The sequence below is a fragment of the Perna viridis genome, chromosome 14 (assembly GCF_037379345.1).
Source record: "Perna viridis isolate PV_CMFRI_1.1 ecotype Kerala chromosome 14, ASM3737934v1, whole genome shotgun sequence".
NCBI classification, from domain to species: Eukaryota; Metazoa; Mollusca; class Bivalvia; order Mytilida; family Mytilidae; genus Perna; species Perna viridis.
Window position 1 is genome coordinate 19,536,219 of NC_142458.1, and position 27,480 is coordinate 19,563,698.

Below are 27,480 nucleotides of genomic sequence, written 5' to 3' on the forward strand. Positions count from 1 at the left end.
AGAATGATTAATCAGTTTTGTAATAATACTATTGGTGTCAAAATTAGTAAGACTGATTATAATAACATAGGTATAGAATTCGTGAGAATAGATCCCTTATTTCAAATCAAAAGCATAAAATTTGGGTGTTTATCAAACTATTTACACTTACTTAAGAATTTCTATAGGACAAAATTGAAACACTTCTGATAATTATGTATTATTGTCATATACCTTGCAGGATCAAACATGGTGCAAGTTACTCTTCGGTTTTGCATATTTTACAATAGAAAGTCAGTATGAAAGTAATGGAGAATAAGACCGACAAGTCCTATTGTCCTTTTGTCAGTTTTGTCAACGACAAAGTCTACGAAATTCATTCCGAATCTCCTGAAATCTCCATGTGTACACAAAGACGTTAAGTAGGCCAGCAAGAAGGTAAGGAAACGACAAAATAAACTTGAACTGCACACTCACTGGATTACGTGTAACAACATCTATCCAGAAACCGTAGATTATTGGGCCCGTCAGAAGAACAGTTTGAAATGCTATTATAAGACAAGTGAAAAAAGCTCTAACTTCCCATGATTTGTTAGCACTCTTTTGATCAATAATTTTTGATCTACGGGTATCACTTGCGTACCTATCATTGGGACCATTTTGATCGCATGTTTCATTTCCACCGTCTTTTAACTTCTTACAACCTAATGTTTCTAATTCATTCTGCGGTTTTGATGAAAATATGGCATTCTCAAGATTGTCTTTATCATATAACGATATATCAACGTCGTTACTACTGCAGATACCCGTATTGTCGTCAAGAGATTGACTCTTTGTTCGTAGAATTTTATTCTTGACACTAATCTCTTTAAAATTTGTATCAGAACCCGATTTTTCATCTGAATTATGCCAAACCGTATCTTCGCTGAACTTGACATTTCCACCACTAATTTTTTTATTTACTGGCCTCTTGTTTGTAAATGTTATATCTACCACCCCTGTATCACGCCGACGCAACAAACTATCATCATTACATTTCTCAAACGATTTGATTCGTAAAAATTTTTTCCATATGATATAGCCTCCTACCATGTAAAGAACAACTATCAACACCATAAAAATAGTAATTGGAACTATATTCAGACCGACGAAAAGGGGTTGATATCGGCCGTAGAGATTCGGAGAACTGCACGCATCTATAGATCGTTCCATTGGAATGAGAAGTGAATCTCCAAGTTGATAAAAAAACGGAATTAAAACAGTTCCAGCAAGGATCCTGTATTTATAAATTTCAAATTTTTGTTTGATATTTCCAAAGCTCATTGTTTTCAAAACTATAAATCTATGTACACATACTAAAAGTAAAAAGCAGTAATTTAAAAGTAAAAAATAGAAAACAAAATAAACTTGAATCACACATACTGTAAAATTAGTATATTTTCGGGACATCGAAAAAGAAGACGATGCTGAACTCAAACAAACATCGCTAACGAGGATACAGCGGACTGAAAGATGATGGAAATTTGTCGATAAGGCTTTTATGTAAACACAGATTAGGATAATTTTAATGAAACAATTTACAGCTGACCATGACACGAATGCTATTAATGTGCCACTGTAACTGCTGGTATCATGAAATTCGTTGTCGCTGATCTACAAAATAAGTATCATAAATTTTAGTTGATTTAGCACAATAAATACTTCTTTATACATCAATACTTGCAATTGACCAAAAATATTTTTCATATTTTTTATGGGAAAACATACACATTTTAAAGATTCCTACAGGTCAACCTTATGGTGGTAATACAATTTTCATTGTCATTTAATGACTTCTATCAATATTTGTCTGAGTGCGTTGAGTGATAAATTCATTTCATTTCTTTTGAAATATTCAAGTGCATTTTTGGTACCATGCCATTTTTCATTGCACGGCTTATTGCTTTGAGATATTAAGTTCAAGATTAAATGCCGACGGTTTAGAAAAATATTGATAATGGTGTAATGGTGTTTTTTATGGTGTTCTTTTATAATTTGTATCTCATTTTGTCGACTAAATGTAGGAGCCAGACAAGGCCTATGACATGGATGAAACCAAATAAATTTCTTCCGTCATTATTTTATTTTCAATGTTCTGTTTGATCATCATGATGTCATTGAGTGGTGATGTTTCTGTAATAAAGGGGATGACGCAAAATACATATTCAAAGTTCCCCAATTTTGGATATTTTTCCACAATTCCACAAATCCAAGTTATTTACTATTTTAACATCATGATACTTTGTTGAAATGAATGATTTTCGCCTTAGTGTGGATAGTGTTTGATATTTGTTACTGAACTCTGCTGTATTATTGTCGCTTCGTTACTGGCGGAGTATACTCACTTGCAATATGACGGGAGCAGAACAGAACATGCTTACACTTGATGTTACTGCCGTCTGTTTGTAGTAGTTTTTATTACTAGTAATTTTGCTTTTTGTCCTTATTCGCAGTGACGTCTATTTTCCAATTTTCAGTTTTTATGTGTAATCTATTGTATACGGGTCGATAAAAATAAGTAGATTGTCTTTGTGTCACGTGTTCATGTTGATGGGCATCCTACTTCTGACACTTTGGTATTTACTTTATAATGTTTTTTTCAATCTACCCTTTTCACTGATTTTCAGTTACAATTAAGTGGCGCATCCCATCATTTGTTTAACTCGCAAGTAAATATGAACTTTACTGATAAAACAAACTAGGTGTATTTAAGATATCTAAAATAACGTGTGTACATTCACACACTCCCATCTCAATGACACAAAAAGCTAGAGAGTTGGGTTATACTTTGCCAAAAGGTCTTTGGATGACACTAGTGATAAAAAAAAATATGTCAACGCTTTATTGGTGTCCATTTATGACCAAATATTTTGTCCATGTTTTTTTTTTCATCCAATTATGAAAACAAACTCTTGTATGTATTCTTGGAACTTTAAAATTAAGGGAAAATATATTTTATCTATTCATAATTAGTTGAGATCAGTTTGGAAACTTTCAATATATATTTTGATGTTAATATATTCATACAGAGACATCCCTATTCCATGACATTATAATGAATTAAACAGAACAGTGAAAAACAAATTTTAAAAAATGTAGGAATAAAGTCATTCGGTGTCAGCCATGTCATAGGCCTTGCCTGGTTTCTACATGGACAATCTCTTGAGGGATTGTACAGTATTAGTTTATTGAAAGAAAACTAGGCTGTACAAACACGTTTTCTCGTCATCAAAGTTGTCAATTTATCGTATAGTTTTTAAGCAGACGGATAATGAAACGGAGTACATCAACAATTCTATAGACACTTGACATATCAATATCATGTTACATTAACAGTATTAGTAAAGATAAGGGGTTATTAATAACGGATGGTATCCGTGGGTAAGTAGGAGGTATCTTTGGGTAAGTTGGAGGTATCTATGGTTAAGTGGGTGGTATCAATGGGATAGCGAAACTTAATTCTCGATAACGAATAGCATTGTCAGTTATGGTCCACTAAGTTTATTTCGCTTGTCATATATTACACAAAAGAGTTCTATATTTAAAAAGTAACTTTTTTCGTAAATAGAAAAAAAAAATCATTTTAGTTTTTAACTGTACCTGGTTATGCAGCATGAAGTGATAAGGCACACATTGATGCTTATTGTGGACCATTGTGACTGAGTAAACAGAAAAGATAAATAAAACAATTAGCAAAAAAGCTATGAAAAAGGACAATATCAAAGAGTAATCAAGGGAACCAAGGTTATAGCGGTAATCAAAAGAATGTAATCCAGGGACAAAGACCAGTCATGGAAAACAGACATACACTAAGAACATAAAGTAACTAAAATCATACATACAAAGTAACAAAAGCAAATGAGCAACTCGGACTCCACTAAAAACTAGGCGCATGGACCAGGTGCACCGTTAGGGTAAGCGTCCTCTGCTTTTCTAGAAACACTCGCCGAGTTGCTCATAAAAAGTCAAGTCCGGGATAGACAAACGAGGAAAGGAAAACTATGACCCATTGAATAAATCAGTTTTCATGGTGCAGATGGATACACCATAACTATCCACGAGTTCATGATGACGATCATAAAACTTCTGTAGTGATGAAGATGAGAATTGACAAGGCGGACGAAACGTCAATTTTCCTTACTTGGTAAAGTCATTTCTATGACATAATCGATGGAATCATATTAAAAAAGCCGAATTAGTCTCCCACTTTAAAGCTTCGAATAAAACAAACAATGGTGTGTCGTGTAAACTTGTTGATGACAATGTCAATGATAGAATGCTTCATAATTTGTTTTTAATCTGCGTCAGCTATTCTTAGTTTGTTTATAGAAAACTAAACAAATGAAAGCGCTTTCTCCTTATGATGTACATATTAAGATAAATATGTGCCGTTTTGCATTGGAATACAACACATGTACAGAAACCCAAGGCATGTTAAAAACATTGTGAAACGTGTCCAAGGTAAAGATTTCGCTGACGTATGTTTTTGAATATTATGAAGTCTTTTTCTTTTAATATGGACTTTGAAGTTAAAGACTACCAAAAGCGTTTGATACTCTTTTTAGAAGAGTTTTAATCAAAGTAATTATAGAAAGAGTAATCAAGGAAATCAAAAGAACGTAATCCAGGGACAAAGACCAGACATGGAAAACAGACATACACAACAAAGAACATAAAACACTGGGAGCATGGACTAGGTGCACCTGTAGGGTACAAAAAACGTAATGTGAAACAACATAAACTGTCTACTATTTAGCATGAAAGGACATATTTTAATAAAATAATGACATACATTCATCTTTGTCCTTTGTCCCAGGTTGTTGTTCCTAAAAATGGCGATTTGACTGAAATTCAAACAGTAGATGTATATCAGTAGAATGTTTAAAAAAAACTGTGAATTCGTATCATAGGTCGTTGATTAAATTGTTCAATTCATCATTTATTGTTACCTTACTCCTTGAAACGTTTACAGCTTATCGAAATTTGCAATATGCATAATTGGTATTTTTGAGTTCAAAAAGATTCATACAAAATCAGAAGTAATCACCCTGTCTGATCTAAAGTTTCGGTTACCAAAAACATCATTTCCAAAAGCAGCCAATAGTTAAAAATGTAAAATGTAATAAATAAAAAATTGAAAATAAGTAACATTCGGCAATGACAAAAATAATAATTTAATGAAACTCTCAACTTAAAAGATAGAACATTTTTCAAAATAAAAAATATCCAAATAAGTATTGCAAAACAAACTTTGAAACATCAAATTACAACACTCAGATTAATGAAAAACATAATTACAATGTTAATCAGCTATTTCATAATAGATGAAAAAAACTCACATTTTGAAAAGCAACATTAAAGAAAAAACAGCAAAAAGTTCCAAACCTTAATGGTATAAGATGAATGTTTACATTAAAGTATGCTCATTGTGTACTTCCTTTTATATTTAACAATTCAATCCTTTGTATAAACCTATCATTGACATTTCGCTTCTGTCTGGAAATTAAATATACTTACCTTGTTAAGAAACAGCACGTTAAATGGAATTGATCAAGAGAAAGAAATCTTTATACTGCAATTAACGTTTACGTCATCGTAGTCCAAAATATTAGTCAGTTATTTGATTGAAACCAACTAATGGACATCTAATACGATATGAACGTAAGCAAAATATAGTCAAAATAGTGTTTCTTGATTATCGTTTTGTTTCCAAAGCACGTAGTTTTTATACACGTGTAAATGCATAAAATTATATTACATAAATCTAATTGTGGTTATACGCGGCTTTACGTAGAGTGTTAATTAAAACAAAACACAGAAATGCGTTTATTTTTTCGAAAAATTACAGTGAATTCAAATTCGCAATATAAATTCACATCATACGATTTTTAACTACTGGTTTGTATTTTTTTTCAAATTTACAAATAGTAATCAAACATTCAGCATAAATGTATAATTGCTAGAATAAATACACACAATAATCTTTTAATAAACAGTATGTGTTTTAATCGGTATCAAATTAGCTTATCCAACATACCCCAGTTGTTTGTATTGAATTTCGGAAAAGAGTAACAAGTTACGCAATCATACAAGTATTATTATACATACTCATACGTTTCAGACAAGACAAGACAAGACAAGACAAGACAACTTTATTGACAACCTCAGACACAATAGGTGTACAGGGGAACACTATCATAGCATACAAATCACACAACAATACATACAATAATTAAGATATCTTCACAGGCAGAGTCATTGAACTTGAGGTGGTGTGTGTTCCAAAACAGGAGAAAAAAAATCACAAAATATTTTTGAGGTCTACATAAGCTATATTTTGATGTTACTATAGTCATTTCTATCAACACATCTGTATTTTTGTGAAAAAAATACATTCATCTCTAATTTAAATCAACCATATCAAGAAGAATAACTCTTACAAGGTACCAAATTTCATACAGAATCTCAAAAGCGCAACAACTAAATAAAAAAACTAAGAGTGGTTATTTGGTTTGTAAGTGTTTTTAAAAAAAAGTAAATGTAAAATCGCGTAGAATTTTGACCCTGTCTGATTTGTTTTCATAAATATTTTGGCTATATGGCTAACTACCCTTACCAACGATTTGGAATTAACATTGAACTCCGAAAAAAAAAAAAAAAACAAAAAAACTTTACTACTAATTTGACCGAGCTTTTATAGTTATCCGTTATTTCATAAATTTCATTGTTATATTGAAATATTAAGCTACAAATATTTTTTAATCACATTTCGGTTTGTCTGTTGATTTGGTAGACTGTGAAAGCTCTTTTATAATTTTAGGCACGAATTCGCTCGATATTTTACCATGCTTAAGGAAAATCTTCATAGTGTGAACATTACTTTATCTCTGATTGATACATCGTTATTAGAACCTATTTGTTCTCTAGGTGTATAGTAATGATCAGTGATAAAGTCCATTAAGTATATTAAAATTTAAACACAATAATTAATTCATTATTAAAATATTGAGAAAATTTGGGTCCATAAGTTTTAGTTGTATTTGATAGTTGTGTTTATGTTCATAGCTTGGATGCGGAGTAATTAATACGTTATTGCAAACACACCAAAAACAAACAAAATAATTTTATCCTGAAGCATTGTAAATATTTTTGACTGCTTATATAAGCAAAAAGTTCGGGAAAATTTTCCCTTTATCTTTCCATAGTGCATGCCAACTAATTTTGGACAATCAATTTCTTAAAATAGCAAACTTTACATTTTGTGGTAATGAGGTATAAATACTTGGATTATGTAACAAAATGTCTGTTTATTTTTACTTCATGTGTCAAACCTTATACACATTTTTCCTGATTCTTAGACGGAGAAGTACTTAAATACAAATGTAATGAGTTTTTGGTAATGATATCTTAATCGATATACTATTAAAGAAAATATGCACATTGTAAATATCGAATAGTTTATTTTTAGATTTACTCTCTTGATTCCAACAAAATTGACCATCAGTCAAGTTCTCTAATGTATTCTGACTGTATTTCCTGGTAAACATATGTACTCTCAGCGGCTCTGGAAAAGTGCCTTGATTGCAGTTCTTTTTGTTCAATAATCTTGATCTTATAGTGAACAATGTAACGGGAGGTAATCTGAATTAAATCTGATCACATTCGCGAAAAGGTTTAAACGTCGGAAGTTAAACATTTTCTTTTTTTTAAATGATTCAATACATAGAATCCATTCCAGATCTCGTGTCAATATAGATTGATTCTCATTATTACAATATGTTTACATTAAGCCTTGGTACACAAATTTCATTTGTATCTAAATATTTTCAACCGAATCATCATCCCGACAAAACATTAAAGAAGTTTTACAACAATAATAAAAAAGAACGCATCACGGGCATCAATCAATCTGAACTAAATTAACAAATAGGCCTAAAATCGAAAAAGGTGTAAAAATATGTTTTAAATTCTTCAGTCTTATTTGCAACTTAAAACAATTAATCTATATTTTTTGTCGTAAATACAAGCTACAACGGTAAAAATTTATGCATGACAAAACTCCACATAATTCCCTTTTATTTATAATTGAGTAACAGTTACAGATGAAAGAACTGGGTCGTTATACGCGTATTACACGTTGGAGATACACGTTATGTGGATTGCGTATATAATTAGCCCTTTGCAGGAGTAATCTGATTTGGTTGATTATAATGAATGATTTTGTTTTCGAAGGATTGCAGATGTGAATACAGAAACGACTATCATTACGTCAAAATATAGCACATATACACTGGAAAGACACTGTTTATTCGGTCTTCCCAGTGCACAGCCTGTACAAAGCCGATGGTTGAATTGTATATAGATTGCAGTTGATACTTGATGATGTTAATATTTATTTTTTACACGATTATGGACGAAAAGATTGAAAGGATCGAAAGGTTAGATAGTACAACGGAGATTAACTTTATCCTCTTGTGAAGCCTTTCTACAACAACAGAAAACAGCTAAATCAAATGGAAAAAAAATATTTCTACACTTCAGTACAAAAAAAATGATGGAAATACATTTATAAGCTGCTTTGCATAATACCTATTGTACTTGGCGCATAACACGTGTTAAACAGGTGATCAAGTACAACAATGTATTGTGTATTTAAAAGATAGCAATTTAAACAATAAAACTAAATTATAAATAAAAGTAAAATCAGATTTACATTTAAAACATATTTGAAGACTTGTTAACAATTTGTTTTGTTTTTCCCTCTTTTTTTTTTTTTTTCCTTTTTTTCAAAGTGTTTGTTGTTGTAGTTAACAGTGCTTTAGTAAAAGTGGAAGTATTTTTTTGTTCCGAGAATGTATTTGCGAACTTCTCGGACTTGGTTTCTTTTAAATTGTTTATATCAAATACATTTGACGTCATGAGGGTGTCAAATTCTATAGCAAGCTGCAAATTTTAGGCAATAGATATGCATCAACTTTGAACTAATTATTTTCCTTTAAAATTGCGGACGGCTTTGCAATGTCATATGTTGCATTTGACTTGACCATTTGGATAATGCAAACTGTATATTACAGAATTATAAATGATTAATAAAATATATCAATAATTCGACAGAGAAATTATTTCTATTTTTTTCTAACGGTGAAAATACAGTATATAATTAACTTTTCTTATCGGTGCTGCTTCTTTTTGGTTTCTCTCAGTTAAATAAAATGACCTTTGTTGAGGAGAAACAATACAGTTACTTTTATCTCATCACAAAAAGATCTTAAAACAAGGGTTTCGTACTTAAATATTACCGAAAGTTGCATAAAACGAACAATACTGATACCAAATTGAGCAAACATTTTTATCAGCATAATTTTTGTGCGAAATTATTTACTTATACATATCCATTAGAAACGTGTGTTTAAAAGGTTTCAATTATCATATTCTCTGAACAAAACGCATTTTAAGATGTTCATATGAAATCCACAATCCTTCTCCATGGAGAAAAGTTTCTCAAAATAAACATCGGCATACTAAAATGTTTGTCCTCCTTTTTCAATGTCAGTCGGGGATGGATCCGGACTCACAGTAGTAGCACATTTGCACTTCAATTCATTTCGCAACACTCTCATTCGTATAAGATAAACGACAGGATCAAATAGTGGATTTATCATTACGGTAGTATTAAGCATTTCTATAGCCTTAATACTACTTTCGTTATGGGGCAGTCCAGAAGCATGAAAAATAAAGAGATACAATTCCCTTGGAATATAAGCAATTAATGCTAACGATATAATGATTACCAAAGTAACAATATTTCTTTTGAGATTTGCACTTTTTAAGTCATATAGTAAATTCTTGTTTATCGACGGTAAATTGACCACCTTCCGCATGTGTCGTTTTATTCTAACCATTGTAAAGCAGCAGCATATAATGATCAATAACAAATTTATAAGAATTGGTATATCGTATGAAATGTAAAAACTGAAATCAATTGTTTCAGAGTGTCCACATGGTGGCGGTAAATGTAAGTTTTTGACAAGACCACGAGACACAGAATAAATGTTACAAGATAAAAATCCAATTATTGTTGAATTCCGTGATGTTAGAAATAGAAAGAACTTTCTCTTCACCACGAAAGTTGCATGTAATTGTAGCAAGCAAATCTGAAGTGTTTGGAATAATGAAAATATTAGTGTACCTCCAATCATATTCATAATTACACTACATTGCAAAGAATATAAATTTCTCTCGTTGTCAAACAGACTGAATAATCCATGAAATGAACCTTCTAATCCAGCTAAAGCATCACTTAAACTTAAACTCAGAACCAGAGTTAAAAACCTGTTTTTCTGCAAATGGTTCTTTCGACACAGAACAGAAAGGCTCCAAATATGGAATAACAGAGTAAAACATGGTACTACTGTGGCAACAATAAGGTTGCCTTTCATTGTTATTTTCAAAACCTTTTTTGAGAAAAATTGAAATGCCTGCTTGTTTCAGTTCACCAACATATGCATCAAAATTAAATGCAGAGGTGGATATTGACTTATAAATCCAAATAATGACTGAAATTTAAAAATTTATGCACGACAATGTACAATATGCGAATCGAAATATGTACTCATTACGGAAAGTGCAAAATAAATGAAACATGGCTGATTTCTCGTTATATTAACGATGAACTTTATATATAGATATACATTCATATGTCAGGCTCCAGCTATTTACATGCTTGAAACTCAAGCAACAGGTTTATTATATGTTAGTGTAATTTTATCTTACGACTTTGAAAAAAATCACACAAACGTTCCGTTGGCATTTTTATTTCTATATAAGTTAGAAGTCTAGCATATTCAAGAAGTTGTTTGTATATCAATCCTTCGTGTGAATTATATTCGTTTTTTGTTAAAAAAAAATGTCATGGTCAAATCGAAATGCCAGAATCTATGTTTCCTACCAATAAAAATGATGCCAAACAACTTTAAATTGGTTTATAGTTCTTTAACTTAATGATTAAAGTTGGAATTAGTATTAACGAGTTGCATGTAGTTGGTATTGTCACAAGACAATTGAGGAAATCGCATTAAATATTTTTTTTTATAAAAAAAAATAAAATCAGTGGGTTTAGGGCATGACATTGCAAATGTACCATAAGGGTGACTAAACTAAATTCATCCTTTTTATGGTGAATAGAGATTAGAAATGTCGTGATACAGATAGTCTAGAGTAATAAAGAATGCAATAAATTTAAAATGTTAATCGATTGGAACGTACTGTCAAATCTTCTTATAATAGCAAATGCACTTCATATTTTTCATTTTATTATTCATTTTCATAAGATTCTATTAAAATAATTTCATCTCCTTGACAATATCGTTGTATTTTTTCAAAATTAAAACATGTTTGTGCCTTTAAATCAACATTTTAGATTAATGTTTTCCTCATTCTGCACTTATAGAAAACAAAAACAATATCAAATGTTTAGACTAACGTGCACGAACTAACAATCTTTATGTTACAGAAAAAATATAAGATGGTACATTTTTTGGGGAGTTAAATTTATTTTCTAAGAAAGGTGTTTTAGAAATTACAAAGTAAATGTTAAGTTAGAAGTCGCCTGCATAGAAATGGTTTAATCTACTCATTCATCGATACTTTTTGGAGTTTCTAGATTATCCCCTCCTGCTTATTATTTGTAAGATAATTTGTCAAATTTGATTGCCTAAGACAATTCAATAATCCTCTTGTACTTCCGTTCAACTGTGGCATACTTGTACCAGAACACTGATAAAATCAACGTTTGATTAAATTTATGCCAACTTATCCGCATGATAATCGAGTAAAAGCGTTTTGCATATTTGTTTAGAAGACGCTACTTTTACACTCCGAATTCAAAAAGCAGCTTTGACATCAGATAAGGCATCTGTAAACAATTTTCAAGTTAAGTTTTATAGAGGAATCAGCGATCAAAAAGGCATAACTTTAATTTTGAAAAGCTATCAAAGAATATATTTTATTTCATATCATATACCTAAAAGCAACATTTGTTAAGAAAACGATCAAATAAACTTTATTAAAGTTTCCTGCATTACTTGGATTTGTTTCTTGTTTTAAGACCTGTTTCAAGTCACATTCATTGCTTTGACACTTCTGTGGACTGTTACACAGATCTTCAAAACAGCAATACCGACACATCTGTCGCCAGGTTTGATATGTTGGTGATCCAAAATATTCGTTATACCTGCAATCATCGCAGCCACCGAACTGTCCATCATCTCCATCACAGCCTATAAAAAGGTTTACGATTCTAGAATAATCCCTACGTGCATATGTAATTCTACAACCCTGACCAATCGGACACCTCTTCGTACTGGTATGTATCTGTAAAAAATCCGTTTTGTGATGAGGCCAAAAATCGAAGGTTTCATTCCTGTAATGACATAGAAGGCCTTTGGTAGGAGCTGTGTATAGTTTTAAGTAGTCGTATTGGTGCCAGTAACCTAGACTTTGTGTATTTCTGTACCTATGGAACACTTGGATAGAATATCTTTCATAATATTGGTCCATTTGAAAACATATTGACTTGCACGTTCTGTTTTCGTTGTAGTTGCCGTACACATCTCTAATCAAAATGAAATCGCTTGAAGTGCATGTGTGCGTTTCATTAACTGACATTGACACATTCAACCATTCCCCACTTTGGCTTCTTATGTTTGTCCAATATACTTGTGACGTGTTGTTAAAATGGAACATTTCATTTTGTATTACTTTGGGACCATACGGACTTCCGTTCGTTACACTTCTCTGTGAATGTTGAAGAAATACGACTATTGGTTGTATTTCAATGGAAGAGGCATTACGGCTTACGATTGAATGGCATTTAGAGATTTGTTGACTTGCATTTGTAACAACAGCCATTACTGTTGCTAAATACATAAAGATTCGTACAAGCTTCCTTGAATCCATTTCCGTTTTTCTGAAAAACAAACAAGTTTATTCACTGTCTGAAAGATAATTCTGTTTATGTATAATAAAAAATAAAAACACAATCACAATAATAACAATTGTGTCAATATATGCATTACAATTACATGACATGCTACTATACACATGTATGTATCAACATTATCATTGGTATTTGTACCTATTGGCCATTTGAGACGGTGCACTGGCCTTTTTTTAAATTATGCTTACAAGTAGATTGAAGATATCATTATCTTCTAATCATAAATTACCAGTACGAAAAGTTTTATTAACCCTCTCATGATTTGTCCCTGACATTTTATGATGGAGCAATAAGCCCGTCCTTTCTTTTTGGTGCCGAATATTATTAACATAACGAACAATATAAGAACAATTCTAGATCATCCTTTTATTTTTAAAGGGTTTTCCTACCTTTTGATTGCTTGAAAATTTCAGTCTTGCATTTTTTATTTTATATTTGATCCTATAACCCACTTTCCCCAAAAACAATCGAATGGTAGCTCCCTATACATATAATATAACATAAATACATAACACTTGAAAAACTACTACAAGAAAAACTACGAGTACCATTCTTTTTTGAAGTCATTACAGGAAATATTGACACGCGCGCTCACAAAAAAAGTAAAAAAAAAAAAAAAAAAAAACAGAATTTACAGATGTATAAAAAATATCAGTCCTTGAAGTTTCTCTTTTATTGTTATGTTAAAGAACTTTGAGACAATACAAAAAATGTTAAAATTGTCCCTGATATTGGCCGCTAAATTATTGTGAATTAATAACTTATTTTGAAAGTTTTTTTTAAAGCCTTGCCTTTACTGTAAATATGATGAAAATAAAGAAGACGCCCTTTACCTGCACATATGTATTTAGTTACCTTGAATTATACGTCTACAATAAAACTGAAATTTAACAATACGTATATGTATTGAGTTGTATACCACTACATTTATGTTTAACACACCTATTTACTTAGTATGTAGGAAATTGTCTCGTAGCTAAACTTAACAAACCAATTGACGATGTACGATGTTTCATATTTATAACGGAAGTTATCAAAGTTGATATCATTATTTAACAAGAGGTTCGGTTTCCGGAAGTCATACAAATTTAATTCATCAGTTGACTATTATATAAAGTATTTAGTATTTAAATAAGTACAGATCACTGCAACCTTAGACAGAACGTCTCCGTTAGGTCAACAGTGGCTGATGGTTGGTTCGTTGGCTCTTAGTTGGCGTTGGCCAGACAATCTTGGCCTAACGTTTACCCAAGGTAGCAGTAAGTTGTTATGGAAAACATTTCCTCTTGGTTTATTCTTTTTTCAAAAATTGTTTCTACAGAACAAACGGTAAGTGAACACTGAACCAACATTAAACTACCTCGAAACAACGTTGGTTAATCGCATGCTGAAACAAACTTCATGTAATTGCTGATGCAAAAATGTATGTCAAAATCAAGAGATAGTAAAACAAGAAAGCAAATCCAGACATATGAAAGCAAATATTGTGTTGCATCTAAAGTGAATCATCACTTTGAGCCAACTTTGGCTCTACATTGAGACATAAACTATATATAAAAAGTAATTTTATTTTCTTTTTTAAAAAAAGATTTGTTGGTTCTTTTCACAAATTCTGTTAACTGCATATTTAATTAGTGTTAATACTGATATCGGAAACATCCATTACCTTTTCTATAAGTTTAATCACGGCAGCTTTAAAACTTTTTGGGCTATCAAAAAAAGCGAGGTCGGCTGTCAGGTCTAGTATAATTAACCTTTGTGAAGCACTCGAAATCTCAAACGGCCCACATTCTGTTTTTTCTAACTGTGTTTTTAGAATCTGTTCTTCTGTACTATCAAACTCGTGTACAGTTGATTTCATATGGTTTATACCTGCAAGAGAAAGTATCGAATGTTTTATTTGTTCCGAAGTACTATTAACTTAAGTATAACATATGATTTTGAATCACTTTTCTTTTTTTTTCTTTTTTTTTCGGGGGGGGGGGGGGTGTTGGATTTCTTGGGTTCTAGATATGGAAATATAGCATCATTTTGCAAAATATTTATTGATTTGATTTGTATACACATCCCATTTTTACAACCATCCTCTTTTTCCTACCATTTTGTCCCCTCGTTAATGAATTAAAAATTACCTTCCTCCATAGAACCCCTACACATTGAAATCCCAATAGCACATTTCTTTATTATCAAATAAACACAGTATCAACTTAAGTCTCACATGTATTTGATCAATTCTTTGACATTGAAAATAGTGTTTATATACATATGTATAAATTCAATATAATGTTTATATAACTAACTTTTAAAATGTTTTAACAATTCTCCCCTATTCGAAATCTCCACTCAAAATTAAATCCCCATTCCCAAAATTTATCATTGAATGAAACGTTTACTGCATATAATTACGTAAGTTTTGCACAAAAAGAGAAACATTTACAAAGCTTTATATGTATAAGATGAATGGTTTAATACAAAATATGTACGCTTACCGTTGGTTATGTCCTGTTTTAATGTAATGTTGACCTTAACATTTTGCACTTCCAATGTAAACTCCCCTTAAAATAGAAAAAGAACACAGAAAGGAAAGGAAAACTATGACAAGTGGAACAAATCAGTTTTTATAGCGCAGATATGATGACTTCTATATTGTAGCAACATAACCCTGCTCCAGAAGCCTATTTGTTAGAATTCTAGCGCGATACAAAAAATCTGCGTAGTTTCGGCAACTCTGGCATAACGTATGAGTTGTGATATGAACACTCCATAAGTGCTGAAGGGATGTTGCCACAGATGAACCTGCGCCATGGAAACTGATTTGTTCTACATGTCTTAGTTTTCCTAAATCTTAAATATATTTAGAGTTTCACTTTATCAGACCTTTTCCGTAATTTCCTGTATCTTTGAATATTCTTTTATTACTTTTTTGTTTTTGTTTTGCTTATTAGTATATGCGTTTGGTTGCATATACGTTTGTCCATGCTATTCTAAAATTCATTATTGATAAATTAAAATACCAAAATCAGTGCTGATAATACATTCCTAAAAATATCATAAATATGAATTTTAGGTCTACAAACTTAGGTTGCACCTGTAATTGTTTAGTCGAAGATACTAGGAATCATAAAAAATAAACTACCATCTAAACGTATCAATACAACGATGCATTCTTCTTATCCATGAATGTATGTAAAGGGCCTATTCAATCATATGTTTTAAATAGCCATAAACCCATATATTAAAATAATACATACATGTGTATCTTTTACAATAATTTAATAATCAAGTTGCATTCAGTCTCTTCGAATTCCCAAAAATAGAAAATTGAAGACTCTATATTTTAACATAACATTTAAGATCTAGAACTTATCATAATAATCTCATTTTTGATGGACGATTCGTGTACAATTTGTTTGGATGTTTTACCCCATTTACAGTTAGAAATAAAATGATGACGCAGTGCATTTTGTACTCTAAATTTGATTGGGATGACTTGATGACACTCGAGCTTACATCGGAAAGGACATGAAATTGATAAGATAGGTCGACGTCAAAGTCAAACGTATTTTTCTAAAGTAGATACATATAAAACATATGAAGTCAAAAGCCTTGTTGAGCTTTTAAAACAACTATAAATATGAACATATCAGTTTATAACAATAAAGACAAATAATGATATTGTACACATATTGGCTGCACAAGAGATACGCCGAAGTAACACACGAGGTTGATATATCACCAGAGCCGCGGTCAATGGTGGTATAATTCTTTAACGTGTTACTTGGGGTATCAACTTCAATTGCAGGAATATGTGTCATATTATACTGAATAGCCTGTTTTATGCACCACACTTTTACGTACATGTGCGTAACTTAATCAAGGGAACCTAGATTCTATCAAGGCTCTGGCTCCATTTAAAACATATATAGTTCTTTGGACTGACGCAATACCATTTTAATTCTCTAAAGAACAAACAAAATATGATTTCATTTGAAAAAAAAAATTAAATATGTTGTTCTCGATAGAGCATTTACGTTTTCCTTGGTTTAGGAGTACAAAAATATCACAATTTCATAATGTATGGTAAAACGTACTTTATTTTGAAGTAATAAGTAATATAGTTTATTGTGCTTATGTGCTTATGTGATATCATATAATATATCTAAAAAATGTGTTTTTTTCAAATTAAAAAGTAATCATGGGAACCAAGATTCTAGTGGAAATAAAAAGAATGCAATCATGGGACAGAGACCAGACAAGGAAAACAGACACATGCAACGAAGAACATAAAACAAGCTTGTTGAACTTAGGGCAATTGTAGAAACAATGTATAAATAACTGCTTAATCTTGGTTTTAGGTGAATAAATTATACAATGAATTTGCTACTGGTATTGAAAAACATGAATACCTTTAAACATTACATTTTTTTAAATCATGATATGAGCTTTAGACTTCGGAACATACAATGCTGAGTTTGTTTAATTAAACTTAGATATATCGTATCAAATTAACAATAGTTTATCGATTATTTTACTATAACAACTGTTTTGTACATGAAAACCTTTGCTATAGGTTATCTTACACAACGTAAGATATCTACATTAAAAGAACTATATAGGTGTCACAACTATAGGATTGTAATCTTACATTACATTGTAAAATACATGGTCCTAAATATAATTGAATTCGTGATTAAGATACATATAAATTTTGTTTGTATAATGACAAGAAGAAAGGTCGCTTGTTTACATTACCATTGCAAACATATTGCCGGGACATTGTGTTGATAAAGAAAGAACAAGGAGCCATTTTATGCGGATCATTGAAAGGAAAAAAAGAGCCAGTAATTTTTTTTTTTTCGGGGAAAGTTGTTCAAATGCTCTGTAAGTGACTTCTTTAACTTGAACCGGTTAAAAATGTAAGTATTATAATGATTTGAATGTTTGAAATTATAATGCTATTTGAATTGAAATTATTTTGTGTATAATTAACGTGCAATAATGACAGATCAATTGCACCAAAATTCACCAACAATTAAGTAGATTTGTTTAATTTATAGAGATATTTTCCTGATCATCATAAGAAAAACATTGCCTTCTTTCTGGCATCTCATCCCTAAGAAACCTTCCATTTTCAATTTCAATGCGCTATATCTCTCCCACGAAGACTATTCACTCCGTTAACTGAATTTTATATTTTAAAAGTATACTTTTATATGATGTCTCTGTCTGGTAATATTTGGAAAGGAAATTAAATTGTACCATTTGGATTTAGTGCACTTTAGTCAAACATAAACGCGAATCATTTTTTTTTGTTTTTTGTTTCTTGTTTCTTGTTTCTTGTTTTGTTTTTTGTTTTTGTTTTTTGTTTTTTTGTTTTGTTTTGTTTTGTTTTGGTTTTTCTTCAACAAACAATTGCATGGTTATTTTTATCAAGAATTGTCTTTCAAGTTTTGTTTAGGTATAAAAAACATGATTTAAATGTAAAGATATTGTAAACATCTTTTTGAATTTTAGAAAAAATCAACACTCCACATTTTTCAAACAACGATGTTTCACAGAACCGTCACAATTACCCCTGTGTTTGGGAATAAGTAGATAATAATGATAACAATCTTGCAATCTGATCATAAGCTTATAATACTAATGCATTGTTGTTGTCATGAAACGACTCATTATGTATGTAATTATCTTTCATTTAAGACAAATGGAACCGAGAAAAATAAGTCAACATGACGTGCAGTCTCTTTTTGATTTTGGTACAGAAATTGCGCGAGCCCTGTTTGAAATTAGATTCAATGATGAAATGTTACAATCATGTGAAGAACATATTGTAAATCAAAATAGTGATAAAGATGCGCCTTGCAAATGCGGCAATAGAGATTGCAGTATCAAATGGCACGGGATTTCCTGTGATGAGCTTCTACAGAAGTTAAAAGAAAGACCTTTTGGCATTGATGATCTCGAAATCCATTCCATCTATTTTATTCTACACTGTCAAAAGGGAGAAAGCAGTTTGTCACAATTTGAAGAGCAATTACTACAAAATCTCTGTTCGATGGAGGTCAAGCTGTCAAATTCGGAGAACTTTTTGGTTGAAGAAACTGATGCTGTGGTCGAAGCGATAAACTCAATTGAGTCAAAGTCATGTTGCCAAAGACTTCAGCGTTCATTCTTAAAACACTTTAATTCTACACAAATTACAGGTATATATTGATACAAACTTACAAAGATGTCCATTATGTTGGATAAGTCAGATAATTTAGAAGAGGTTCATCCGATCACTAATACACAAAGGTTAACTTTACATGAAATTAACATGATTTTCACGTGAAATCTGTACCAAATTTTATTTTTCCCAAATTCAGATTAAAGTCGCTTGAAATAAATATGTAACAATGAGATATAATTTTGCCAGTGTAGTACAGTGTGCAGTCTATTTCTCAATATGAAAAAAAAAAAACATTTAAGATTAAATCTTACTCTGATATTTTTTTTCACATTCCATGGTAAACAACAATGACATTCATGTGATGGATTGGTTTATATTCCTTGATAAATAAAGATTGCCTTCAAGGGCGGATCCAGGATTTCAGATTGAGGTTAAATTTTTGAAACATATTCCTAGAGTGGGTGCAATGTAGATATTTTTTGTGGTAAAATTAGCGAGAAATGAAAGTTTCGACCTAAAACCGGCTAAATCTACCCCTGAAAAATCCATGCTTTGCAAATTTGGGGGGACGCACGCCCGCGACGCCCCGCCTGAATCCGCCCCTGGCTTTATGAATATATATATATATATTAATCCTACGAGGAGGAATCACCCGGCCAGCGAAAGCTATATTTTTATATAGCCTAGCTGGCCGAGTGGTCTAGGGCGCTGGACTTGGTGCAGGCGGTGTTGCCATAGATGTCACAGCGGTACGAGTTCGAGTCCCGCGGAGGGAAAGACAAAGATTTGCTTCGCAAACTTGACAGTTCTGACATCGTTGGGAATTTTTCAGACCCTTCTATAAGTTTACGTTATCTTCCCTGTGTCAATTTGATCCGATGGAGCAGTGTAGAGAATAGAATCGTCACATTCTGAGACGTTGTATATATATAATATATATATATATATATATATATATATATATATGCAGGTCGTAAGCTGAACGCGTGCGATTTCAGTCTAGGGTTTTCTTATTTCATATTTCTGTGTGTAGTGTTGAAATGCAATGCCTGAACAGACGTAATGATGTCATAGAATTGTATATTGTAGGTGAAATACACGAGGATATTGAACAGCATACACAGGTACGTATGGCTTTAAACTTTATTTAACTGACGAGAACGTACTTTACATGATGATCGTGTGAAGACTTATTTAACTTTGATTAAATAAATCACGGAAAATCCATTTATTATTGTTTTACTACGGGCTTGTCATTTATGTTGCATTGTTGTAAAGAGCCACATAATGGACCAGCCCTTCGCAAACCAATGATGAAAACGGAGTTTCCGTGATTTATTTTAATTCAAAGAGAACTAGTTTCTTCATATTTTTAATAGACGCAGCCTATCTGTTGCACTGAATGTTGGTCATGTGTTTATCACTTTTTTTCACCATGGCTGTGATCTAAAGAGCTTTGAAGCACGTCATAGGAAAATGAACAATAAGTATGAATTTGTGTTAGGTTTATTTCATTGTCAAAACAATATGCCGATTCAATATAAAATCATCACAATTTTGATACACATTTACAAATGTTATTTTTTTTATAGAAGCAAATCACGTAATTTTATTGGATATCTAAAAGTCTATCATAATCTATCACAAAAATCAGCAATAAATTTATAACTTGTAAAAATGCATTGTCATAAATTATCCCTCAGGTCATTGTATTGGCATCATTCACCATCAACTTTTAATGTATAATAAATGACATTTATATTTTTGGTAAAGATCAAAGACAATCGATCCAGTAGAATTCGGGAAGTCTTGGAGCCAATATTAAGAAGTGATTTATACGAGCATCAAAGACATTCAACAAGTCTAGATAATATTGGTCTTTCAGTAAATGATTTTTGTGAATGTCAAACCTCTGTTGATAAATCAATTGCGTTCTGCATTGATCATCAATGTAATCTATGTGATTTATGTACAGGTCTTCATGTCGATTGTAAACGATATCAACCTTACAGTTCATCAATGATAAACTCAAAGTTAAAACAGCTAGGTTACACAATGAAAACCTCAAAATTGGGTAAAAAGGGTTACACAATGAAATTCTCGAAGGTAGGACCTGAAAACTTCAAAAAGTCTCATCATCAAAGACTCAAACATAGTGAGTTACAAAGAAGAAACGAAAAACCAAAGTTAAAACAAATTCAACGGTTCGAACTTCGACCTGGAAATTATTACAGTTGCTGTACTCTACCAGGGGGCGAAATAATTTTTATAAATAATAGAAAAAGATCACTCATGAAAAAATTCAAGGCTGATGGAACTTTACAATCAATCACTCCAGTAAAACAACGGGTGTACGACATTACCGTTATGAGGGATACATATGTAGCATTAACTCACCCTAAATCAAAAGCTATATCTATCGTTGATGCAGACGTAGGTAAGGTCCTACAAACGTATACAATCGAATATAATCCGGGAGGGATAACGTTTACATCCGGGGATATTCTATTCTGTGCTGATAAAACCGGTCTTGTACGACTATCTACCAATGCGGAAACGTCTACACTGTCAACTGTTCATTTGGATACAGACGTCTCCACTTGTTCTAAACTTGTATCAATGAATGATAGAATATGCTACAGCAGTGGAGTCTCTGATAAAATAAAAGTCCTTAATTTACAATTCGATGTAATTTTCGAAATTGAAATCTGTTTGTTTAACCCCTACGACAAATACTTCCCAATTAGATCCCGTGATATCACGATCGATAATAATGGTAACATTTATGCAGCAGGCTACAGTACTAGAAATTTAGTACTGATCTCCCCAGATGGTAAGACAGTCCAACAGCTACTTGTTAATGATAACGGATTTAGGCGACCAAGTATGGTACATTTTGACCCCCATCAAAATCAACTCATTGTCATGGTTGATAAGTGGACGCGTAGAATCTGTAAATTTTCAATAACGATGAGTTGATTTAATTATATAAAGATTGCATCAAAAATCAGTCCGTTGTTTTTTTTTCCAAAGCTTCTAGCGTTGCCAAACCTATCATTGAATTGTTAATCTTTATATAAATGTTTATTGCGTATGCCTTTCGACATGCAAGGATTGTATAGTTAATAAAGTTCCTGCGACATGATATACTAAAAATGGCGAAATGTCATATTATATATTATCTGGTTTGATAACAAAAACAAAACAGATTAAAAATCATATGATATGTAATTTTGCTATCATTATGCTTTTCCATTCGCCTTTTGTTGCTGTTTTATACCCCACTTGGGGGTGTCCGTCCTTCTCCCTTAATAAATTCTTTCCTCCCGTCCATCTTTCTCTTACACTGGGGGACTCACTTCTTATCCGCTTCTTCTTTTATTACACTGAATGAACTTGAATGAAACTTTCACAGAATCCTTATTACATATTCTCATTGAACACCTCTTATTTTAGATTTTGATTAGAATGAATGTTGAGGTTTTACATGGCAAAACATTGACTTTGCCATTTGTAAATATAGAGACATGGATGCGACCCATCTCTAATCCGTTACTCCTCCTACACCAGTAAATATAATTGAACAGAACTTTCACAGACTCTTTATTACATGTTCCCATTGTCTACCCCTTATTGAAGAAGTCAATTTAAGACTTGGACTTTTTTCATTTGTGAATACGGATATACTGGGGACACATCTTTCATCCGTGACATTTTCTATACCACTAAATGGAATTTCAATGAAACTTCCACAGAATCGTTATTACATATTCCTTCTGTGCACCTCCTATCTAATATTTTGAAACAAGTCAATATGGAGGTCAAAAGCTGCAAATTACCAAATAGGGAAGTGGGGCTATCATGCGCATTGCTCACAGTTTTTCTCTAGTTTTGTCTTGTCATATTTAAGGTAAAAAAGGAGAGAAAAATCGCAAGTAACTTAAAGCTGGTTTTAACTATAATTGTGAACTGATTTATTGTTGCATTAACATGTATTATTATTTTGTTGAATAAAGAGAAGTTGAAGAATTTTCATATTACTAGTATTAATCTGGGGTAATTAATGAAGTTGTTCTGACTTAATTCGTTTGGATTTATTTCAAACCTTGCAAAGCTTGGCATCAATGTATGTTATAGATGATTTTGAGATTGTGTCATTCCAAATTTTTAACAGTATTTAGAAGTTCTATAGGTCATAATTAACATGCAATTCAAACATATCTGATTTTGAAGGGACACCGTTAAATTACTCTTTGAACAAGGCTTAAAAAATGCAACTAAAGTAGTCTATGGCGGTCCAATATGGACGGTTAAATATTTTTATTATACTAAATTTCAGAGATTTATCGCCATATTTGTGTTGAATCTCTCTTTATATCCGAAGGCTGCTACATGTGAATATGGTGTAAATAATAATAAAGAAGAATATAAAAAAAATGTAGCCACAACTGATGTATTAAAACCAAACAAATACCCAGGGAGGATAGGAATAAATGTTTTCTTAATATGTAAAACAACTCCTTTCTGAATTAGGCAATTAGACTATTTCGATATATTTCAATAAATTTGGTGTTGAGTCTTATTTTGTAATAATTTATATTTTATTTTAATACTCCCTTTATAGGAACGGGGTTATCTGGTCCATTTTTAATGGCATTTCCGGGCTAAAGAGGAGGTTGAACGAACGTCTGCTTATAAAGCAACATTTATTTCATACCATGTCAAGCCGTGATACCATATTATTAAGTACTAGTCAATGTAAAATTCATACACTGCCAATGGTTAAGTGATTCATGGTGTAGAAAAACCCACCAAACCCACTTTTGCAATCTAAATATGCTATACTTTCACATAACGGTTGGCATTTCTGCTTCAGATCTGCACTCTTAAGAAAATAATATATTTATCTATCACTGAAATAAACCGAATCAAACCATATCAAGAAGGACAACTCTTGCTAAATGCCAATTTTATGTATAATCTACATAGTTTTTATTTCAAAAGCAACCTAATGAAAAACTAAAACAAGTTATGCGATCAGTAACTGCTTCTGAACAAGAAATAAAGGTGAATTCGGTGGATTTTTGACATGCATGAATCACCATCTGCCTGATTTTTATAAAAACCACTACTTACCAGTATATTATCCCTACAGTGTTTGTCTTTCACCTAACTTTTTTTTATAGAAGGTAAAATAGGTAAAAGGTTGTTTACGTGTTAATGTCGGATATATACTTGTGAACAAATCAACACACACACAAGATATTACATGTATTATGCTTCATGTCAATTCGCTGAATTTTGATTGGTCTAATACGAGGGTAATATTCTGCACTATCACATGCCTCAGAGGGTGACATTTCTTTTTTCTATTTTGCTCTCGTGAAAAGCTAAACTGGTTCCGGTAAAAAAATAGATACCAATTCAATCTTAGCCAGTTTTGCGTTTAAATGAGAAGTCTATATAAATAACTGATATTACATCGAATTTTACTTATAATGCCAAATCTACTACGTTTCTGTTCCCAAACATTTCTGATTGTATTGTCAAATTACAAAGTAACTGAGGCTGTAACTGAAAAAGAAAAGGTTCAAATGAAAATGTATACAGTTGCAATCACTTCTAACTTCTCTTAAATTCTGTCAGAGTCTGTCAGGAAAAATGTTCTACAAAAGCAGATAGAACAGAAATCCTGCCAGATCCATACAGGGTCTGACAGAGGCTGTCCTGGTCAGGACAAGTTTTGCCCTATTCCCTGATAGATCCTGACAGAAACTGTCCTAGGTCATGACAAAGAAAATACGAAAAGCTGTTCTAAACTGTCATACCCCTGGACAGTTCCTGACACTAAATCTTTCTATCCTGTGTGACGTAATTTAGAACAGGAAGTCCGCGATTAATAAATGAAACTGTGTGACTAATGTAAATTAGCAAATCCGAATAGAAAAAAACATCTTGATTTCAAAATTTACAGTGAATTTCCAATTATATATATATATATAGAGCTCGTCGTGATCATCATCCCACAATCATTCGTTCGTTGTTCATTGTCCAATTTTCGTCGATCACGGTCAAGTCACTCATCGTTCAAACATTTTCATTGTTTACATGTATATTTTTTTTTACATTCTATGATAGACCTGTTTTATCAATTAAATTAAATTATTTAATTAAACAATTAAACGTCTATATTTCTTTTCTAAGTGTAAAAGTAGTAACCAGTAACTTTCAGATGTTTATTAATTCTCGCAAAGTTCAAGATTGACAAAGTACTTTTTGAGTGAAAGCTACTTTTAATAACAATAAGGGACACAAATCATTTTAAAAGATGTTAAAATTGACAATTTTAGCATTAAATGGGTGACTGATACCTAAATTTTTTGGTTAAAATTCTTCAAAATGCCACTTTTAGCAACAAATATGAATGTGAACACTGCATGGTCTGATAAGTATAAAATGTAGGAATTAAAAATGATAGTTTCATATTAGTGAATGTGAGAACTGTATTTTAGTAAAAATTCTAAAAATTCTGCAAGTGTATGAGTGCGAGCAGTTTCATTTTTCATAATGGTCTACAATTATTGACTAAAATGTTTTTTTTCAATATAATTATCATTTGGGTAACTGTGACACATATATTTCTGTTAAAATTCTTCAAAAAGTCATATTCCAGCATATGTATGAGTGCTCACACTTCTAATTCCTATGAGGATCTAAAATTAATGACTAAAATGGTAAATGGCTCGATTTAACTCTAATAATGGCTGTGGCATATTAACTTGGGTGATTTTTTTGTTCAAAAGTATCATATTCTTGCAAAATGTATGAATGAGCACACTTTTAATTTGCTTGAGGGTATACATGCAACATTACTGACAAAAATGATAATTTTTACAATACAACTATCATATAGGGGCTGCGACATATTAATTTGAGACAAAATTCTTTCAAAATGTCATATTTCAGCAAAATGTATGAGTGCGAACACTTTTGATTTCCATTAGGGTCTGAAATTATTGACTAAAATGCTATTTTTTTCAATATAACTATCATATAGTGGCTGTGACATATTAATTTGAGTGAACGTGCTTCAAAAATGTCATATTCCAGCAAAATGTATGAGTGCGAGCACTTTTAATTTGGTTGAGGGTATAAAATTAAACAGTAAAATGCTAAATTTTTCTATATAACTATCGTATAGGGGCTGCGACATATTAACTTTAGTCAAAATTCTTTAAATATGTCATATTCCAGCAATATGTATGAGTGCGAGCACTTTTAATTCCCAAAGGTCTAAAATTATTGACTAAAATGCTATTTTTTGTAATATAACTACCATGTGACTTATATAATTCAGCAAAAATTCTTCAAAAACGTATGTATACATATCTTGTACATCAGTCAAAACTCTTCAAAAATGTCACATTCTTTCAAAGTGTATGAGTTTGAACACTATAAGGTCTGAAATTTCTGTATAAACTGTTTAAAATTGTCAATATATATATAGGTACTCTGTATCATACCGGTGTCTAGATCTGCAACCAAAAGAACCCAGTCCAAATTCTTAAAAGTCAGGAGGGGCATAACAAGTACGACAGACAATAATTTTTGTTGGTACTACATGCGTTACATAAAAGTCGGTTCAACAATTGAAAATAAAAACAAGTTTAAACATGGCAATGCTTCCTCCACGTCGTACGAATCGGGATTCGGGTGTTACGCCTTTTTTTCGGAATCAGGTACGTGTACTGTATGTAATTCATTCAGAGAATTCAAAGTATTCTGGAGCTAATGACTGTCAGAATCTGTCAGGAACTCTTCTAATTCACATCTCTGTTCTACCTAGAACAGTTCCTCACAGGAGGGTGTCAGGACCCATGACAGATTGTGACAGAGCTTGTCCAAAGCCCTGACACCCTGACAAGGTGTGTCGCGGGTCAGAACAGTTTCTGACAGTTTAGAACTGTTTTATCACAGCCAATCCTGACTGGATCGAAGCGAGGTTAGAAGTGATCCGAACTGTGTGTATTTCATTGTTGTCCATATACTGCATTCTTGACTTTTTTTATCAATTTAGATCGAAGATCAGAATTTATATAGTAATCGCCAGGGCCTTTAGATTTGTAAAGCCTTTTAGGATCTGCAATTATTTGGCATACCCCATTCAGGTTCAAATGGAGATAGTTAGGTCCACTTTATAGGTTCATTTTTTTTCTATTTACATACAACTGTAATTAATTATAGGTCTGTGGTATTTCTGATACATCATATTTAATACGATGATTCTTCCGCCAAT

At 31.8% G+C, this 27,480-nt stretch overlaps 2 protein-coding genes and 1 long non-coding RNA gene across 12 annotated transcripts; 1 reads left to right on the forward strand and 2 right to left on the reverse strand.

Annotated features, from left to right (window-relative positions):
- Positions 1 to 1,528: 1,528 nt before the first annotated feature.
- On the reverse strand, positions 1,529 to 5,695 carry LOC148598534 (uncharacterized). Its single transcript, XR_015918669.1, has 3 exons — positions 5,536 to 5,695; positions 4,811 to 4,862; positions 1,529 to 1,632 (listed from the first exon to the last, which is right to left on the reverse strand). It is a non-coding gene; the product is annotated as an uncharacterized LOC148598534 (long non-coding RNA).
- A 6,313-nt stretch (positions 5,696 to 12,008) lies between these two features.
- Positions 12,009 to 15,579, reverse strand: LOC148598535 (uncharacterized). 6 transcript variants are annotated; one of them, XM_088561236.1, is made up of 3 exons: positions 15,505 to 15,579; positions 14,682 to 14,887; positions 12,009 to 12,985 (listed from the first exon to the last, which is right to left on the reverse strand). In XM_088561236.1, exon 3 carries the CDS (start codon positions 12,973 to 12,975, stop codon positions 12,028 to 12,030), a length of 948 nt encoding a protein of 315 aa, XP_088417362.1. In that variant the 5' UTR covers positions 12,976 to 12,985; positions 14,682 to 14,887; positions 15,505 to 15,579; the 3' UTR covers positions 12,009 to 12,027. The 6 variants fall into 6 exon arrangements, with proteins under 6 accessions (XP_088417362.1, XP_088417363.1, XP_088417361.1 ...); XM_088561237.1 differs by lacking the exon at positions 15,505 to 15,579 and adding an exon at positions 15,316 to 15,334; XM_088561235.1 differs by lacking the exons at positions 14,682 to 14,887; positions 15,505 to 15,579 and adding an exon at positions 13,871 to 14,022.
- Positions 14,148 to 23,219, forward strand: LOC148598536 (uncharacterized). 5 transcript variants are annotated; one of them, XM_088561231.1, is made up of 5 exons: positions 14,169 to 14,268; positions 17,746 to 17,931; positions 18,716 to 19,218; positions 20,274 to 20,308; positions 20,958 to 23,219. In XM_088561231.1, the coding sequence occupies exons 3-5, from the start codon at positions 18,720 to 18,722 to the stop codon at positions 22,161 to 22,163; spliced, it is 1,740 nt and encodes a 579-aa protein (XP_088417357.1). In that variant the 5' UTR covers positions 14,169 to 14,268; positions 17,746 to 17,931; positions 18,716 to 18,719; the 3' UTR covers positions 22,164 to 23,219. The 5 variants fall into 5 exon arrangements, with proteins under 5 accessions (XP_088417358.1, XP_088417359.1, XP_088417357.1 ...); XM_088561230.1 differs by lacking the exon at positions 14,169 to 14,268 and adding an exon at positions 14,278 to 14,344; XM_088561232.1 differs by lacking the exon at positions 17,746 to 17,931 and having other exon boundaries at positions 14,148 to 14,274.
- Positions 23,220 to 27,480: the final 4,261 nt, after the last annotated feature.

Excerpts from the sequence above, each read along its gene's own strand:
- LOC148598536 (XM_088561232.1), top strand. The coding sequence starts at position 18,720 with ATGGAACCGAGAAAAATAAGTCAACATGACGTGCAGTCTCTTTTTGAT. Across the intron at positions 19,219-20,273 it reads TAATTCTACACAAATTACAG|GTGAAATACACGAGGATATT; the intron begins GTATATATTGAT and ends TGTATATTGTAG. Across the intron at positions 20,309-20,957 it reads ATATTGAACAGCATACACAG|ATCAAAGACAATCGATCCAG; the intron begins GTACGTATGGCT and ends TTTTTGGTAAAG.